This window comes from Pinus tabuliformis, chromosome 4_1 (genome assembly GCF_031772625.1).
Source record: "Pinus tabuliformis cultivar Carrire ecotype Pingquan chromosome 4_1, CPIR1, whole genome shotgun sequence".
Classification (NCBI taxonomy): domain Eukaryota; kingdom Viridiplantae; phylum Streptophyta; class Pinopsida; order Pinales; family Pinaceae; genus Pinus; species Pinus tabuliformis.
The window spans coordinates 658,844,248-658,864,987 of NC_142303.1; the positions used below are offsets into that span (position 1 = coordinate 658,844,248).

General features: G+C 39.4%; 1 protein-coding gene across 3 annotated transcripts in view; it reads right to left on the bottom strand.

The window, feature by feature from the left end:
* The window catches only part of LOC149177809 (nicotinate phosphoribosyltransferase 1-like), a 322,046-nt gene that overhangs the window by 67,775 nt on the left and 233,531 nt on the right, over positions 1 to 20,740 (bottom strand). For all 3 annotated transcript variants that reach the window (XM_089420220.1, XM_089420219.1, XM_089420221.1), the window contains one exon: positions 55 to 113. In XM_089420220.1, coding sequence (XP_089276346.1) covers positions 55 to 113 — 59 coding nt within the window. The remainder of the gene's footprint in view (positions 1 to 54; positions 114 to 20,740) is intronic.

Genomic DNA, 20,740 nt, shown 5'->3' on the forward strand with positions numbered 1-20,740 from the left:
AATATGAAGATTACGCTATATACAAACAAGATATACAAGGATTAGAAATCGCACCCTAACTCATTAAGCGCCAAAGAAACTGCACAAAAGTTGGGAAGCCCACTTCTCATAACCTGCCATGATTCATCATCCATTAGCACCATGTAAAACAAGAATCTTCCATACATCAAGAATAAAGAATTCATAAGTAATGCATCAGGTGACTATACACCTGTTTACAATGAAGAATATAAAGGATAAGAAAGTACTTTCACTTCATACCCCTAAAATAAAGTTTCTATTTTGTTCTATTATGAAATGTTAGCATTCAGGACAAGTATAATTAGCTTTCATTCTAAACATACTACTTCAATGAAAGATAACACTCTTTTACAGACTTTTGTCACAAAGTTCTCTTCTTTACGTGACATTCTTCATCCAAGTAACTTCAATATCCAAATCAGTCAAATGCAAATCTATAAAAGTGAATTATCTCAAGACTATTGATGATGCATGAGTTATAAAAGAGACAAAGGGCTTCACAAATGATCAATTGATATTACCATCAACACCTACAGAAGAAAAATGATCATGTCAAAAGAATCACATGGGAAGGTCCTTCCTAATGACACTAAACACTTCCCTTAATAAAAAAGGTACACTTGCTTTCTTTTTGTTGGACGAGCCAGTGTGGTCAATTATGTTTTAGTAAATATCGTCTTCTTCAAATATTCAATGCCTAAGGAACCTCACAGAATCATTACACTAATGAAACTAAAATACAATTACAAAAGCTATTGGAGAATGTATTAATAAGACCAAGTGTTTTACCTTGGGCAGCTCTAGTCTTATTTGTTTAATAGGATGACAACTCCCTTCAACTATATAAATTATAGGCATCTTATTAAAGTGACTATTAAGATGAAATGTTTTCTTGTTGGTATTAACGTTTTACTTATTCAACTGAGGAGCACTTACTTTTCTTAACATTATCCTGAGGTTATGATGTCACCAATAGAAAATAAAGGAAGAATATATCAATGAAATGGATTTCAAAACAAGGTATCATCACTATGGTTTAGATTAATGGCTTTTGAGTTATCAAAAGCGCCAATAATATTTACACACCTCACAAATAATGTTTTTAAATAATATTTTCTAAATCCATACTAGTATTGCAAGAATTGCCCTCACTCCACCCCACCCTCACGCACCCTAGTGTTGAATTTTGTAGCTATGGACGGTCTTCATAATTCATCTTTTAGCCTTTGAAATAGATAATGAAAATGTAAGACATGTTCTTCATGTCATTAGCCCTTGAAATCATTAATATAAGACATGTTCTCCATGTCAGTACCAAAAGAGAAAATTTCGAATTTTGAATTTTGAATTTTTGGCTCCAAACTTGTCACGTCAATTCTCCAAGTCAAGTCACACCCAGTTAAGTGACACCGATTCAGACGGCAGATAATTATATATAAGGTACTCGACCTCCTCCACAAGATATATCCTAGGCATCCAAGCGAAGAAGAAGAAGGACGAAGAAGGACGAATTCATGTCTAGAAATTCACTCTCTCCATGACTTCACATGTGTGACTTTCTAGGTATATTTTGGGTAGTAGGGCTGAAATTCTTTGTAACATATTCTAGGCAGCAGGACCATGTTTCTGGCAGATTCTGGGAGGCCAAATTTTGGCCTAGGGAGATCAGAGAGGGACAAGTTTGATGGGTAGAAGATTGACTTGACAAGAGGGTTCTTTGACCAGGTTTGACCATAGCATTGTTGGTTAGTTTGACCATCATAGTTGACAAGGAGAATTAGGTGTATCTCTTGTTGAACTGAAGAATTTCTCTTAAGGAAAAAGTTGTTGGGATTTTTCCCCAAGTGGGTTTTCCAATGTAAATCTTTTCTTGTCCTTGTGCATTGTGATCTCTATTGTCCTTATGCATTTATGGTTGAATTTTTGAACTGTAATTGCTTAATGATAAACTGGAAGAGCTAAAAGAATATCTACATCATTAGAAGTAATTATCAGTATTTCAAAAATTACTTCTTATATCTATTGCACTTGAAAAATCAACATGGTATCAGATCTTTGGTGAAGAAAAGGAGATCACTATTGAAGAGCTTTTGTAAAGGAAAGAGCTTTAAAGAGTCCTACCTCTACAATTGAATTGTTTGTCTATATCCATGAGTTCCTCTATGAAATCAGAGAACAAGCTAGAAGGAGCTACATATTTCAGGGCTTGGAAGACAAGGATTGACCTCACCCTCACAAAAATGATGTCTTGGATATTGTGAACAACAAGGTTACTAGACCTTCAGATAATGAAGGGAAAGCAAAATATGAGAAGGATGACATCGTAGATAGAAGTATTATTGTGGATTCGATCAGAGATCATTTGATTCCATATGTCACAAATCTTGACACTTGAAAGAAGATGTATGATGCCCTAGTTGGATTATACACCATCGACAACATTAACCAAGCAATGAGTTTGAAGAATGAGCTTTGTGATGTTAAAATGTCTAGGAATGATATTATGGCCTCATATTTCATGAGGATTTCTCAATTAAGAGATCAACTTCAAGTGATCTCTATTGTCCTTATGTATTTATGGATGAATTTTTGAACTGTAATTGCTTAATGATAAACTGGAAGTGCTAAAAGAATATCTACATCATTAGAATTAATTATTAGTATTTCAACAATCACTGCTTATATCTATTGCACTTGAAAAATCAACATGCTATCAGAGCTTTGGTGAAGAAAAGGACATTGAGATCACTATTGAAGAGCTTTTGTAAAGGAAAGAGCTTTAAAGAGTCCTACCTCTACAATCGAATAGTTTGTCTATATCCACGAGTTCCTCTATCAAGTCAGAGAAAAAGCTAGAAGGAGCCACATATTTCAGGGCTTAGAAGAGAAGGATTGACCTCACCCTCACAAAAAATGATGTCTTGGATATTGTGAACAACAAGGTTACTAAACCTTCAAATGATGAAGGGAAAGTGAAATACGAGAAGGATGACATCATAGATAGAGGTATTGTTGTGGATTCTATCAAAGATCATTTGATTCCATATGTCGCAAATCTTGACACTTGAAAGAAGATGTATGATGCCCTAGCTTGATTATACACCATCGACAACATTAGCCAAGCAATGAGTTTGAAGAATGAGATTTGTGATGTTAAAATGTCTAGGAATGATACTATGGCCTCATATTTCATGAGGATTTCTCAATCAAGAGATCAACTTCAAGCGACCCCTATTGTCCTTATGCATTTATGGTTGAATTTTTGAACTGTAATTGCTTAATGATAAACTAGAAGTGCTAAAAGAATATCTACATCATTAGAATTAATTATCAATATTTCAAAAATTACTTCTTATATCTATTGCACTTGAAAAATCAACATGGTATCAAAGCTTTGGTGAAGGAAAGGACATTGAGATCACTATTGAAGAGCTTTTGTAAAGGAAAGGGCTTTAAAGCGTCCTACCTCTATAGTTGAATTGTTTGTCTATATCCACGAGTTCCTCTATCAAGTCAGAGAACAAGCTAGAAGGAGCTACATATTTTAGGGCTTGGAAGACAAGGTTTGACCTCACCCTCACAAAAAATGATGTCTTGGATATTGTGAACAACAAGGTTGCCAAACTTTCAGATGATGAAGGGAAAGTAAAATATGAGAAGGATGACATCATAGATAGAAGTATTATTGTGGATTTTACCAGAGATCATTTGATTCCATATGTCACAAATCTTGACACTTCAAAGAAGATGTATGATGCTCTAGTTGGATTATACACCATCGACAACATTAGCCAAGAAATGAGTTTGAAGAATGAGATTTGTGATGTTAAAATGTCTAGGAATGATACTATGGCTTCATATTTCATGAGGATTTCTCAATGAAGAGATCAACTTCAAGCGATCTTTATTGTCCTTATGCATTTATGGTTGAATTTTTGAACTGTAATTACTTAATGATAAACTGGAAGTGCTAAAAGAATATCTACATCATTAGAATTAATTATCAGTATTTCAAAAATTACTGCTTATATCTATTGCACTTGAAAAATCAACATGGTATCAAAGCTTTGGTGAAGGAAAGGACATTGAGATCACTATTGAAGAGCTTTTGTAAAGGAAAGAGCTTTAAAGAGTCCTACCTCTACAATCTAATTGTTTGTCTATATCCACAGGTTCCTCTATGAATTCAGAGAACAAGCTAGAAGGAGCTACATATTTTAGGGCTTCAAAGACAAGGATTGACCTCACCCTCACAAAAAATGATGTATTGGATATTTTGAACAACAGGGTTACTAAACCTTCAAATGATGAAGGGAAAGCAAACTATGAGAAGGATGACATCATAGCTACAAGTATTATTGTGGATTCTATCAGAGATCATTTGATTCCATATGTCACAAATCTTGATACTTCAAAGAAGATATATGATGCCCTAGTTGGATTATACACCATCGACAACATTAGTCAAGCAATGAGTTTTAAGAATGAGCCCTTGTCACTAGCCCTCTTCAAGTCAACCTACAACTAATGGAGTTACCTAGAAGATGTTGTCCGCTCTCCTCCTTATGATCATGTCAGCCTAAAGGACATGAGCCAACGTGTATATATAGCCACACTCGGCCTCACATAGAGAGAAGCAATTTGGTGAATAGCAGAAGCATTAGTGCGAAGAAGAGCCTACAAGAAGAAGTGACAAGAAATGGCTAGAATAAGTATAGCGAAGGAAGTATTCTTCTGGGGTTCTTGATTTGGGTTATATACTCACCACGTACGAAAGAAGAAGAACCAAAGACATAGAGATAAGATCGAAGAACTAGTTGTTGCATCAAGGTGATATTGTTTGGGTATAGGATCTCGTAGAAGGTAGCCGAGAGGAAGAGCAGAGACCAAGATTCTCTAGAAGGAAGCTGAGGAGAGCAGAAGAAGCCAAGAAAGGGAAGAAGCAGAACATAAAGGCTAGTGACAAGGGTCTTGGGAGAACACTAGAGTCAAGGGTCTTTATCATGGTCTTGGTATTCATCAATTGAAAATTTATAAGAAGAATTTTGGATTGGGTTTTCCACTCAAAGAGTCAGAGGTTTTGGCCCTCGCTGACAAGCCTACGTAATGTGTCTCTTGTCTTCCATTGTTTATTTGGTAATTTTCTTGATGAAAAGAACACATTGATAATATAACAAAGAGAAAATCATAATACAAGAAGTAAAAGCATATCACAAGCAATTATCAAGAGGGGAAATCTCCTAATCATTAATGCCCTAGATTTCTCAACATGGTATCGGAGCTAAGGTGTTGAAGTCAAGAAGGGGCATTCAAGCAAGAAGACACACAAGAATCAAAGAAGTATCAAAGCAAGTCAAAGAACACCAAGCAAGAGATCAAGATCTTCATCATTCCAAAAAACCTAGATTGAAGAAATATACTCTAGCAAAGAATCTTGAAATCATCTTCAAGAAGGAAGTAGGAAGAAAGACCAAAACCCTAGAAGCACTTCTGAGATCATCACTCTTATATCACCAAAGAAGTGGAAGCTCTTCAAAACTAAGGAAGACTAGATCAAAAGGAAATCTTGTATTTATTGAAGAAAGGATCTCATTTGGAAAAAGATAATCCTAAAGAAGGCAGTCTTTCCTCGTCAAAGTAAGAACCTTCTCAAAAGGATCATCTAAAGCATCAATTTCGTCACCATCATCAAGTTGAAGATTCTATCTTCACAAGTAAGTTCCTTTTCTTATAATCTAGTAAAAATGACTTCATGTTTCAAAGAGAAGCATAAGTTGGTTGGGTTATCAAACTTCCTTGAATGGAAAAGAAGGATAGACATAGTCCTCAAAGTAAATGAAGTCATTGATCATGTCCATGGGAAGGTCTCTAAGCCATCCGAAGAACAAGCATTATCTAAATACATTGAAAGGGATTTAAAGGTTCAAAAGATCCTTAAGGAATCTATCAAAGATCCTCTCATTCCCTATGTAGCCACGCTGAAGACATCTAAAGAGATATATGATGAGCTGGTAAAAATTTTCTCTGAAAGTACAATAGATAGGATCATATCACTTAGATCTAATCTATATAAATTGAAGGTATCAAAGGATGAAGGGATATCTTCATGCCTTTCAAAAGCATTTCAAATAAAAACTCAATTGCAAGATCTAGGAGAGATGGTATCCGATAAAGAAATGATCTTCGTTATTCTAAATGCATTGACTCATGAACAAGGTAACATCATATCTACTAAGGAAGAGGAAGCTAACCCATTCATCAAATTATGGTTTCTATGAAAGACAGAGGAAGATAGGTTAAAAGAATTAAGTGACAAAAGATCAAATGAAAGGGATCAATTAGTAACGAAAAGAAAAGGGAAGTTTGGTAAATTTGGCCCTCAAAAGAAAAAGAAGAACATGGCTAAGGAACAGTTCTATAAATGTCAAAAATATGGGCACTATAGAAGAGATTGTCCTAAAAGGAACAATAAAAAGAGAAATAAGGAAGAAGCCCATATTACAGAAGAAGAAGAGCCTAAGACAAAGAAGCCTAAGAAGAAGTGAAAGAATCTCCTTCATTAAAAATGTACTCTTCTGTTATGGATAGAAAGCATTGTAAATAAGATAGGATGCATGATAAAAGCATTAGAAGAGCGAGCTCATGACATATGATGAATGTCTAGAACAAAACCTATGAAAGTCAACTATGTAGGGTATAGCTCTTAGAGACATCATTGAAAGCTCAAGTGATAAGTATAGAAGTCATCTGGAAAAAGGATCATCATACAAAAAATAGCATCAGCAGGATAAAGGATATACAAGATCCTCAAAGATTCTCTAATGGAATCTTCAATGAAAAGATTCACCGATCTAGAGGAAAAGTAAGTATTTCTTCAAGAATTCCAATCTTGTGGAATTCATTGAATGATGGTATGCTAACATGACATTGAAGCAGATCAAGAGAATGAAATTCCTTCATTCAAAGGAAGTTGTTGCAGGAAGTATGGATAGCCCAGAGGAAAGATAATGTATGTATGCTCAAATTTAAAATTGTGGAAGTCATGTCATATGGTTACAGATAACATGAATCATTGCTCTTAAGAGGCATCATCGAAGAAGGAATCCCCTCCCTCAAAAGGATGTTAGAATGCATGAGTCACATATTTATTAAATGAAATCAACATAATATGTCCTCATATGGAAGTATGAGGTGTTATGATTACAATTGAGGAACTCTTAAGCTCTTGGGAATGAAATGTGTAAATAAAGGAAGGAAGAGATCATGCTAAAAGATATCAACTTTCGAAGGACAAAGAAGATTTGACTATGATATCTCCCAAAAAGATATGAAGACTCTAATGAAAGTCTGGAAAAAGATGGAGAGCCTTGACAATACATATCTTTAAGGAGATGTGTCAACATGTATGCAGGATGTTGATGCCTACAAGAAGATGTCATGATGAAAGGCCATCACAAGGTAATTATGATTTAAGTATTCACCATTTATAAACTAGTATCTCGATGGGCTTATGAAGGACTATCAAAGGGAAGAACTATGAATGTCTTCCATAAAGAACCTTGTGGAAGGATGCAGAACCCTCCGGAAAAGAAAGTCTGTTGAAGGTAGCAGAACATGAAGCAATGCTAGATGAAGACTGATGGATCACTTTCCAATGAAATAAATGATGACATGACCGTGGATGAAAAATAATGGATGGTCTATGCCCTATGAAGAATTCCCCAAAAGATGAAGACTCCACAACAAAGTAGAAACTCATGACATCGAAGAAAGGAGTTCTTCAAGCAGACGGTTGCCCCATCATCTCCACTTGAGAAGCTGTTGGAGGTCCCTATTTTGAGAGGGAGCCTGGAACATTTCTTACTTGGAAGAAACTTGAAAATTCCTGAGCCAAGAGGGAGCATAGTTACATTCCTTGTGTAGGGATGAGTAAATTCCTTTATGGAATAGATATGTCCTCCCTAATTGAGAGGGAGAGATAGACACATCATTTTGGTCTTCACCTGGGAAGACAGAATGAGAGGATTGGGTAATCATTTGGCATTCGATACTCTTTGAGGATGAGATAGGGCATCCAATAGAAGAGTAGTCGTGGAGGACCGATATTCTTTAAGGGCTAGGGAGTCCAAGATAAGAATAGTCCTCATGGGACATATCCTGAGTACCCGAGTAGGGTATGTTTCAAGAGAGACAATGATGAGAGTGTCTATAAATCATTGGTCTCGCCAGCATTGTGCTATGATCATGTGGATAGAGTTCTTAGTCAAGGCCTTGCAATATAACAATGTTGGTTGATATGATGCTAAACAAATGAGTTACCAATCTGATTCTTCTTATGAGAAATTCTTCAAATTGAGAATGACCAAGTACCATTAAGAATACCTCCCTTGTTAAGAGGGAGTGTTGTAAAGTGTTGACCCAAAATCTTTTGCTTATAGATGTGTTAAAGAATTACATGCATAAATTGTAGCTTAACATAGAAAACTTAATGTGCACATGGGAGAAGAGGAGAAAAACATAAAGCATGAAAGAAGACAACAAGACTTGATAACAGAGTTCGTCCGACTTGGACTACGTCTCCGGGCCCTGCTCGATCAATGGGCAGGCCTTCATTCATTAAGTGGCATGAGAAAGAACAGTACAAACATCAGTTACAAAAAGGAGCTTTATACCTCCATACTGAAAAATCGCTGAAAAATGCATAACTCTTATGGAGAAACGGACAGCACCATTGCGTTTGTGGCATCAGGAAGTGTTGAAACCATATAAAATTTGTCAAACTTCTGACAAAGTGAAAATTTGGCCCTCCTGCAAAATTTTGCCTTGAACTGCGTGCACTGCCTCCTCTGCCTAGGCACACTGACAAACTGTGTTTAAGTATAAACTGGGTGGCGGATTTTTCAACGAAACTATTGTAAGGCAGTCGATGGAAAGTCCGATTAATATGGAGGAGGTCGGGCAGTCAAACCCCGCCTCCTCCGTTTTTTATACATTACAACAAATCTTTATTTTTTAAATTAAAATTTTGGTTGGGTCGAGCCCGCCTTGCCATACCCACCTCCATCTCTGTAATTTTTTTAGTGGTCCGTTGGTTTGTTTTGGGATCGGGTTCGTGCCCCAAGGGTCGGCCCTACCCAACCCCCTTTTATGTGGATCCATTAAGTGGGAGTTTCGTGGTGTGGGGTGGCGGGGTCATGGCCGCCCACCCCGGTTTGTTTATGGTTACAACCATTTCGGGGGAGGGGTCGAGGGTCGTGGTCCGCCACTCCACCAATATTTTTAATGTTATGTGGCACGGGTTCGGGTGGCGAGGTTGGTGGCCCGCCACCCTTTTTTAATATTTTTTTGTTATATAAAACAATATGCATATTTTGAAAATTTTTGTTTTGGACCAAAGGAGTCATTTTAACGAGGCCAAGATTTTGCCCGGAATCTGGCTAAAGTTGGCCGGATTTTATCCGCCGGAAAAAGTCCAAATTGTACTTTCATTAATCCTGCCCAGTCATCAAAAGTCAACCCAACTTTGACTGCCTCTATCTCCTTCATTTGGACTCGGATTGGAGTGTCGTTCGCACCATTGGAATCAGGGCGACAAGCACTTCAATCTGATGTCAAGTTCATCGCCTTTCCACCACTTTGAATTTTGAGCTTTTTCCATGCCACTGGTGTCTGGAGATCCTCATGGATCAATCCTCCCCATTGAAGAGCTTTTGGACTGCCAAAAGCTTTATTAGTCAATTGGCAAGCAAGGGAATTGTTCCCTCACTCTTTCTTTTTCCAGCCATTTTTCCTTGCTAGGATGCATCCCCTTGAAACCAACTCGAAAGTATTCCACATCTCCCCATCGTGAAGTCTTGGTTCTTCTGTCAAGGATGATGTCTTTAGGTAACTCATCGAGATATTCTGGTGCAAAGTCATCAACTGTAGGAACTATGCCCACCTCTTTGGTGTCCATAATTAATGGTGGCTCATACAACTTTAAGTTTTCCACATTCACTACGGAGTACATTTGCATATATATTGGCAAATCGAGACGAAAGGCATTGTTTCCAATCTTCTCCAAGATGGTGAATGGACCATACCGGATTGGTCACAACTTCTTCCCTTCTCCCTTCATCGTGTCTTTGCTAATATGGAACCACACTCTGTCACCCACTTGAAATTGATGGTCGACTTGGTGTTTGTCATGTTGAGCCTTGTACCGGCTTGACTTTTCTCCAACTGCTCCTGTACTGCTTGGTGAATCAACTAGATCCGCTAAATGAACCGCTGCGCTTTGTCCCTGCCATCACGTCCACTTGAGCCATCTTCCCTTCTAAAGACCATATCAAAAGGGTCTTTTGGCAGGTAGCCAAAACATGTCTCAAATGGTGAACGATGCGTAAATGAGTGCACTGCTCGGTTGTAGGAATGATGCACATATGGAAGATGCTCATCCCACAACTTAGGATGTTTCCCACAATAGCCTCGCAACAAGTGTACCACTGTGCAATCAATCAGTCTGTGGATGGAATGTTGTGCTTCTTTTCAACTTGGTGTCCATCATCTTCCACAAGCTGGTCCAAAAATCTCCGAGAAAGCGAGAGTACAGATCTAACACAGTCGAAGTGGGCAACCCAAAATGGACCCAAACATGTTGAAAGAAAAGATGAACCGTCTGCTCTGCAGTGATCTGCTTTTCACAACATTAAAATACACATCTTACTAAAACGGTCAATGACGACATACAAATAGCAGTGACTTTTTCTATCCATCCAAGTGGGTAAGGTTTTGGATGCGGTTTGGTTTCCAAGCCTAGCTTCTTTACCAAGGACTCTGAAACTAGGTTTGCTTGGGATCCGGTATCAAATAGAGTTTCCACTTTTGTATGATTTATGATAACTCTAATATGAAATAGCTCAATTCTCTTTCGTTCATTAGGAAGAGACTCATCTATTGAACTAGTGCCTTCATGTGATTCAGAATTAACATGAGGTGTAAGAGTACCTTTTGTTCCTGCTGCTATGATCAATGCTTCATCTCCGGAATCGGATCCAAGGTCTTACTCCACAACTGCCATTGTCTTCTGCTTGCCTTTTCCTCCATACTTCTTTGGTCTCTTTTTCGAGTATTGTTTCCAACAATGATTGTCGTCATGACCTTCCTTTTTGCCATGAGTGCAATAAGGTCTTTCTCCATCTTTCTTGGTTGATGTCGTCCTCTTCTCCTTTCCTTTTCCTTTCACTTTGGGTTTGCCATAAGGAGGTTTGAAAGGTGGTTTCTTGAAATGATCATCTCTTTCATTTTTGCCTCTATTCTCAAGATGAATTGCCTTCACACTAGCGGAGTCAATAGTAGTTGGTTCAAACAATAATAATGAATGTCTAAGGTAACTATGTAATGATCCAATAAACTTAGTTACTACTTCAGGTGAGTCAAGTGCAATGTCCATATTAAGTGCCTATTTTCTAAATTCCTTTGTAAAGCTTTGAACATCCTAACCTCTGCCCTGCATTAAGTATTGCCAATCCATTAACGTTGTTTGTTTATAACCCAAGGGATAGAATTGTTCCTTTAATGCAAAAATGAAATTAGGCCATGAGGAAAGAAGATTACCCACACTCTTACTGCTTCGCAATTTGCTCTCCCACCAAACGAGAGCGATGCTACTCATCCGAAGAGAGGCCAGCAGAATCTTTGCCTCGTCCTCATTGATCTGTTGAATCCTGCAGTAGATTTCAATCTGCCTAATCCAGTTATTAAGCTTTTATGCATTACCTTCACCGTTAAACATGGGAAGATCAAATTTGACATCTAATTTAAAGAAAGGTTTCTTAGATGCATCCCTTGAATTTCTATGATGATGGTGATGAGAGGAAGAAGAACTTTCACTCATGGAAGGAGAAGGAGGGGGTTCTTCTCCACCATTTCCATGCATTGAACCTTGTTCTTCTGGATTTCTCTCTTCTGCTTTCTCCAGCCTTGAAAGCAACTGACCGACATTCTCTGCCATTGTATAGAAGGTTTTGCGGAAATTGCGCTCCTCTTCATGACGAGCCTCTTCATCTGCCATGTTTCTCCTTCGATGTGCACGCCCTGCTTCGGGATCGAAAGACTTTAGTTTCCCTTCGCCTCTTCGGAGCCTGTTTCTTGTTAGCATACAAACATGCAATTCACATCTAAAAAGACTTGCTTTGATACCACTTGATCCAAAATCTTTTGCTTATAGATGTGTTAAAGAATTACATGCATAAATTGTAGCTTAACATAGAAAACTTAATGTGCACATGGGAGAAGAGGAGAAACACATAAAGCATGAAAGAAGACAACAAGACTTGATAACGGAGTTCGTCCGACTTGGACTACGTCTCCGGGCCCTACTCGATCAATGGGGAGGCCTTCATTCATTAAGTGGCATGAGAAGGAAGAGTACAAGCATCAATTACAAAAAGGAGTTTTATACCTCCATACTGAAAAATGGCCGAAAAATGTAGAACTCTGATGGAGAAACGAACGGTGCCATTACGTTCGTGGAGTCGAGAAGTGCTGAAACCATATAAAATTTGTCAAATTCTAACCAAGTGAAAATTCGGCCCTCCTGCAAAATTCTGCCTCGAACTGCATGCGCTGCCTCCTCTGTCTGAGCACACTGACAAACTACGTTCAAGTATAAACTGGGTGGTGGATTTTTCAACGAAACTATTGTAAGGAAGTTGATGGAAATTCCGGTTAATATGGAGGAATTTGGGCGGTCAAACCCCGCCTCCTCACTTAAATTAAAATTTTAAATCCTTACATTACAACAAATCCTTTTTTTTTAATTAAAATTTTGGCTGGGTCGGGCCCTGCCTTGGGCAGCCCGCCCACCGTACCCACCTCCATCTCCGTAATTTTTTTAGTGGTCCGTTGGTTTGTTTTGGGATCGGGTCCATGCCCCAAGGGCCGGCCCTACCCAACTCCCTTTTATGTGGATCCATTAAGTGGGTGTTTCGTGGTGTGGGGTGGCGGGGTCATGGCCACCCAACCCGGTTTGTTTATGGTTACAATTGCTCCGTGGGAGGGGCCGGGGGTCGTGGCCCGCCCCTCCACCAATATTTTTAATGTTATGTGGTATGGGTTGGGGTGGCGGGGTTGGTGGCCCGCCAACCCATTTTTTAATATTTTTTTTGTTATATAAAACAATATGCCCATTTTGAAAATTTTGGTTTTGGACTGAAGGAGTCATTTTAACAAGGCCATGATTTTGCTCGGAATCTAGCCAGAGTTAGCCAAATTCCGTCCGCCGTAAAAAGTCCAAATTGTGCTTTCATTAATCCTGCCCAGTCATCAAAAGTCAACCCAACTTTGACTGCCTCTATCTCCTTCATCCGGACTCAGATTGGAGTGTCGTTCACTCCGTTGGAATCAGGGCGACGAGCACTTCAATCTGATGTCAAGTTCATCACCCTTCCACCACTTTGCATTTTGAGCTTTTTCCATGTCACTGGTCTCTGGAGATCCTCCTGGATCGAGACAATGATGAAAGTGTCTATAAATCATTGATCTTGCCAACATTGTGCTATGATCATGTGGATAGAGTTCCTAGTCAAGGCCTTGCAAATTGAGAAATTCTTATGAGAAATTCTTCAAATTGAGAATGACCAAGTACCATTATGAATACCTCCCTCGTTAAGTGGAGTGTTGAAAAGTGTAACTAGGTTCAGTCTTCATAATGACATGTAATTGTAATTTTATGTAAAGGGATGTAAAGAAGAAAAAGAAAATAATGTAATGCTTGCATCATGGATTTCATGAGCAAGAGATTTTGTTTTTGAGTCAAGGCCCCCATTGAGAGCCTTTATGAATTTTGTCATCTAGTCATAAAAGAATAAAAGAGTCATTGTCATGTATTGGATTCATGTTACACATTGTATAGAATCACACTTGTTTATGTAAAGTATTCCTCCAAGACCTTGTCACTATCCCTCTTCAAGTCGGCCTACAACGAATGGAGTTACCTAGAAGATGATGTCATCTCTCCTCTTTGTGATCATGTCTGCCTTGTTACCACTCAAACCAGTAGGGGACCTAAAAGGGGTTCCTAAGAGGGCAATTGATAGGTTAAGGGCAACAGTGAAGGCTTAGCCCACTGTCACCACAGCTAACTCTCCCTGCTCTTTACGAACTTTCACCGATGGGAGGAGTCCCAGTAGTGTAGGGATTCACTTGTAAAGTATATGTCAATGGATAGGTGAGAAGTGACCCCGAAAACCCTTCCCCAAGGATGGAGTGATGAATGGAGCTTGCTTACTCTTTAAGCAAGGGACTTGGTCCCTTCGGGGAAGGGATGAGGATTGGAGGGTTGAGGGAGAAAAGGTAGACTTATGAACAAGTTTATCAATCCCTATAATCCTTGGTAAACTTGGATTCCCAAGTGGTCCTTGACAAATAGTCTTTATTGAGAAATGGACCACATGAGCCAAGTGGACCCAACCCAAGTTCGGGGATGGAATGTAGCAACCAATGATGTTCCTATCCTGGACAAGGTGAGGGGAAAGGACCAAACAATAATACTTTCTTCAAAAGGTTGAATTGATCATATTGAGGTTTAGCCTTGGGGATACCTAGGCACAATTTGATCCTAGAGATAGGGCTTGAGATTCCCGAAGATTCCATCGTTAGAATTGCCTCAAATTTGGAGGAGGGAAGGACCCACCAGCATAGTAGCCTATAGGAGATCGAATTTTTTTCTTGGGTCAATTCCCGGGAAATTGATGCCCTAGGTGACCTAATGGGGCTAGCCTTGGGGAAAAGGGAAGAAATAGTTAAAAGAGGGTTGAAATGATCACCCTTTTTGAGCGATTAGTACCTAGTCCACTTGGGGATATCGAGTCAACGATAATGATGAGTAAGAACTTGGTTTCTTGATCAAGGAGGCCCAAAAAGTCAACTTTGTCAAATGTTGTGATAAAGAAAAGAAAAGTGACCTTCAAGCATTTATACTTCAAAGCAAATGATGCAAGCTTCTCGAGATAAATAAATCTCTGGAACATGTCATCCATATAACGTTGGCCCATACATTAAATTAGCTAAAACATGCTCAATTCCACATTTTGACCATGCAACAACTAGCCCTAATTTTAGCAGTATGCAACAACAAGAATAATAGCATCAAAATTTACTTACAATGTTATAGAGTATATCCAACCAGCATTTCATTTGCTCAATAAAGCTCCAAGACGAGAAATAGCCCAAATCCATACATCAAAATTCATCCATCTCCAAAAATATCCAGCAAGGAAAAAGTGCAAAAATTCTCTATGATTAGAGAGATCCCAAGTCAAGTGATGATCCAAATGAATGTATCTAACATCCATATATAGCCTCTTAAGGAGTTTGAATTAGCCTATGGGCCTACATTAGCCCCTAATGATAAAATAAAATGCAAATAAAACACCTATTGGTGACAAGCCCACCAAACTAGCTCACAAATGTAAAAATAAGCCTCACAAGGGGCCAGATAATAATATGTGCATATTGTAGGGCCCTCCAAAGGCTCAACAATATCCTGTAGTGCCATATTGAGGAATAAATTCCTCGAAATATGAGGAAGAATGGGGTGGCCCCTTGTTCTCCAAGTAGTAGACCTGTGGTGCTCTTAATGTGTTTGAAGGCACATCAATGACCCCATGGGTTTCCATATGAATCGGAGATGCCTGTAGATCCTTTGCAATGGTCCAAGTGGTGGAATGAATGCTGCCATGACATCGTACAAGTGTTGTGACACCTGCCAAGAGTACGGGGCTCCTGTTGGGGCCTGCTGGGCATAGTGTATCAAGCATATCACCATCATCCCAAAGTGGATTGCCAGTAGTCTCTGAACATCCATGAAGATCTGTGGAGTGTTGTCTCCTGTTGTGGAGGCCCATGGCTCTCTCTGCACACCCTACATGTGCCAATGTAAACCTCTAGGGATCAAGATCCCATATAGGGAAACCAAACCCAAATGGAAACCACCTGCAATCCTGCATAAGGTCCAATGCGTCTCCTAGGCTTCTAGTATAACCAGTCATTAAAATAATCAAGTAAAAGAGCTTACAAATCATGGATAGCAAAGTGGGCACTTCATAATGGCATGCCCTTTCATAGTGGGCTTTAGCATGCGCTAGTGTCTCCAAGCTCCAAAGGGGGTTAGCCAAGTACCTTATTAGGGGGCTTTGGCCCTTAGAAGGGATAGTATGTCCAAGGTACATCCCTCTATTGGGGGTGGCGAGTGACAAATAAGTGAGATGGAATAAGGGATGAGAGGGGCATTCCTGGGCCACATAGTGGAGCATACGGGTAGCTAGATAAGGGGAAGACCACACCTGGGTATGTAATCTATAGGAGGGAGTAATTGTGGTACATGAGGTGCCCCGGCCTTGATTTTTCCACCCTTCTTTATATGCCTTTTTCCTTTTATGAATTTTCTTTAATTAATGGCTCGTGGCTCAAAGGAGCATGATGTGTAAGATATAGCAGTGATTACCCCCTTTAAATTAGGGTGGTTCATTTAACCGAGGCTCATCTAGGGCCTATGGAACCAGGGTGATGACCATGGATTGGGGTAGAGCTCATGTATTGGCTTTTGCCCACGTGCTAATTACTTTTGTCCTAGCCATCTTTTGCATTTTATGGTACAATTTTCTGTTAAATGTGGCCAATTATGCTTTTTCTTCTTTTTTTATTTGCTTCTTCCTCCGGGGCTTCATTCTAGGCCTGACCCAAGGTGGGGGAAAGGGGATAGCAAGGCTAGCCCTATGTGGACCCAAAATGGGAATGTGGACCCAAGTGGGAGAAATGATGAATGGGGTATAATGAGTGGGAAGGGAGTAATATATGCGGGTAAAGGAGCGGGACCAAGCACCCAAAGTCGAGGTTTCCCAAGTCGTACCACCCTAGAACCAAATGGTCAATAAAGGAGATCCCACGGGACTAAGATCCAAGGGTAACCACCCAAAGAGATCAAGGGGACAAGATTACAAACTAAACCTACTTTTTTTGCCAAATCCCCCATTAATCCATACCCAAACATATCCATGATAAGTAAACCCAATATTCAATTACCAAATGACAAGACATACCTTTAGATTCGAGAGGCCCACCTTCAAACATACGATCAATATAGGTGGGTGAGGGACCACATGGCTCGCTTAGGTGGCAGAGAAACGGCACAACGAACTAGTAAGAGACATCAAGGGGTTGTTGGTTTCCCGCTGAGGCTCATCATGAAGAAAAATTTCTCCTTGGGATATCACCCACAAAGTGGTGGGTAACAAGCCTAAAGGACATAAGGCAGCGTGTATATATAGCCACACCCAGCCTCACTTAGAGAGAAGCAATTCGATGAAGAGCAGAAGCATAAGTGCGAAGAAGAGCCTACAAGCAGAAGTGAGAAGAAAAGACTAGAAGAAGTATAGCGAAGGAGGTTTTCTTTTGGGGTTTCTGATTTGGGTTATATACTCTCCCACGTACGACGTACGAAAGAAGAAGAATCAAAGGCATAGAGATAAGATCGAAGAACTAGTCGCTACATCAAGGTGACATTGTTTGGGTATGGGATCTCGCAGAAGGTAGCCGAGAGGAAGAGTAGAGACTACGATTCTCTAGAAGGAAGCCAAGGAAGTCATGGAGAGCAGAAGAAGTCGAGAAAGGGTAGAAGTGGAACATCAAGGCTAGTGACAAGGGTCGTGGGAGGACACTAGAGTCAAGGGTCTTTGTCATGGTCTTGGTATTCGTCAATTGAAGATCTATAAAAATAATTTATGATTGGGTTTTCCTCTCAAAGAGTGAGAGGTTTTGGCCCTAGCTAACAAGCCTACATACTGTGTCTCTTTTCTTCTATTGTTTATTTGCTAGTTGTCTTCATGAAAAGAACACATTGATAATATAACAAAGAGAAGATCATAGTACAAGAAGTAAAAGCATATCATAAGCAATTATCACGAAGAGAAATCTACTAATCATTAATGCCCTAGATTTCTCAACATATGGAGCACGAAGGAGAATCTTGACATGAAAGAGAATCAAGATTCTAAGATCAAATAATGGGGGACAATACACTTCCAAGGAACTCGTTGCCTTTTGTAAAGAAGCTGGGATTAAGAGGGAGTTGATAGTCCCTTACAAGCGACAACAAAATGGAGTTGTTGAAAGAAAGAATAGAACCACCAAAGAATCTATTAAGGAAATAATGCATGATCAAGACTTGTCCATGTTCTTATGGAGTGAAGCATCCATGACAACAATCTATATTCAAACTCGAAGTCCTCATCGAATCTTGGAAGATAAGAATCCTAAAGAAGCGTTCACCAAATAGAAAGTAATGGTTGGACATTTGAGAATCTTCGGTTGTCTAGTTTTTATTCATGTACCCAAAGATAAGAGAAAGAAACCAGAGCCTTCAAGAAAGAAAGGAATATTCATTGGATACAGTGAATCATCAAAGGCCTATAGAATCCATGTTCCAAGACAGTGACAAGTTGAAGTCAACAAAGGCATTACCTTCAATGATGTTAAACTCACACAAGTAATAGACAAGACATGAAGGATAATCATGAGATGCATTCTATTAACAAGATTCACATATAAATATAATTTCTTATCACCCTTGGTTTTCACATTCTAAGTGGTCTCTTGGACTCTAGTGATTGTTCAACTTCCACACCATAACCCTTAGTGGATTAGGTGTCCAACATTCCCCCCTTAATCCGAAGGGGTATATATGAGTCCAAGAAGAGAATTCTAATACAAAAGGTGCAAAAATGCATGGCAGCGGTAGGTTGAATGTGTTCTCTCAAATGAAGGTATAAGGTGGGACAACTTGACGTCTCAACCAGTAGTGGTTTAAGGATTACCACCAACACTGGACTGCTAGAGGAAGTCCTCCCATTTTTTTTGTGAAAAAGGAGACCTTTGGATCTCAACCTGGAACGCTTACTACAATTCCCAAAATTCTTCCAAATCTGCCAAGAAATTGAAGTCTTCTGCTAGAGGAAATGCTCCTTAAAGCTTTGAAGAGGGAGGCCATCAACCTGGAAAAGGGAGGTCTTTAACCTGCAAAAAAAAAGGGAGAACCTCAACCTGAAAAGGGAGGCCTCAACCTGCTGTGGTTTAAGGAAGGCTACCAACCAAAGGCATGCTTAGGTGTTTCTATATCTCTAGCTACAACTCTGAATATGGGTATGGTTGATTCTAGCTCTAGGCTCAAGCAATAGGTTCAGGTTGTGGCTCAGGCTTGCTTGATTTATCTTTGAAGCTTGTAGAAGACCATCAATTCCCCCCCCCCCAAGTATAGTGTGAGCAAATGAACAAAACTCAACTGCAAGATTTTTTAATACTCTAGAAGAAATTCTGACATATGATATAAATATCTTCTTGGTTGTTGAAGCCCATTGCCAAGAAGCGATCCATCCAAGGTGAATCCTCATTCTTGCAAGAGGCTTGTTTCTGAAGCATCTGTTTGAATGATAAGTGTACTGATTCCTGACCACAATTCTCACACGAATGAAGATCAAAACAATGATCTTTCACATGTCCAACTCAATTACAGTGTTGGCATATAACAATCTTGTTAAAATTGGAAACTAGGGCCATAATGATTGATGATGGATTGGTAGGTGGAATTCTCCCTAGTTGAGATGGAGTGTTAAAATTGGCAACTAGGGCCAAATTTCACTTCCGACAGCTCCTCTAGGGAAGATAATTACAGCATTGAATTCCTCTCTTCGAGAGGACCAAAATCGATACAAAGATTGTCTAATTTGATCAAGTGAAAGTGTGTTATTGAATTTTTTGAATTATCTCATACAAATTATTATGGTCAGCCTCTCCTACATGTCCGCTCATCAAGCCCAATGGACACTGTGAAAATTTCTGAATCTACACATCAGAAATCCAACTGCAATCACTAGATTTAATTATTTAAACATTGATGAAAAACACTACTGCAGACTACACTGACATACAGATCATAAATTGAAACAATATGAGACAAACACATAAGGGACACCGTTATTTTTGGACGAACGTCCCTGGAAAAACCCAATGGGGGAAAACCGGTGCAACATATAGAGGGTTTGTATTATTAATCACGCAGAATCTGAGTACAACAGGTTGCCTCTCACACCAGCTAACCTTTCAAAGAAATATCGACAGCAAGAAATAAATACGAGGGTTTACCATATTCTCTAAGTCACAACTGATCCATTGAATGGCTGACTCTGGCAAGCACTACAAAAATCCCAGCACAATCTGCTCTGTGTGGGCCAGCGTCTTGCCTTTGGGAGACTACATTACTTCTCTGTTGGATCGATTTGCTCTCAGGAGCTTCAACTGCAGCCCTCCCGGATTAGAACATCGAACTCCTAGCAAAATCTCGAACTTTCTTCCAATTATCTCACACTGCCACTGCAAGAACCCTCTAGGCCTGCGTCAACTCTGCATGAGCCCAATCCTGGGCTGTGTAAGCCTCTGCACTGCCTCTCTGATGTTATTTTTGCCTCTTTGTCTAGTACTCGTTAGCTCGAAACTCCCTTCCGATCCAAATCTTTGCTATTGCCCCTCTTACTGCAACTCAGATCACCTATTCAATTTTCTCAGCAGACCTTGCTCCAAAAAAAATCGAATTGGCTGATCATTTGGTGTATCTCCAACTGACCCTCAAGCCTCCTCTTATACTTTTCTTGTTGATGAATCAACGATTGAGATTAAGTCCCTAATC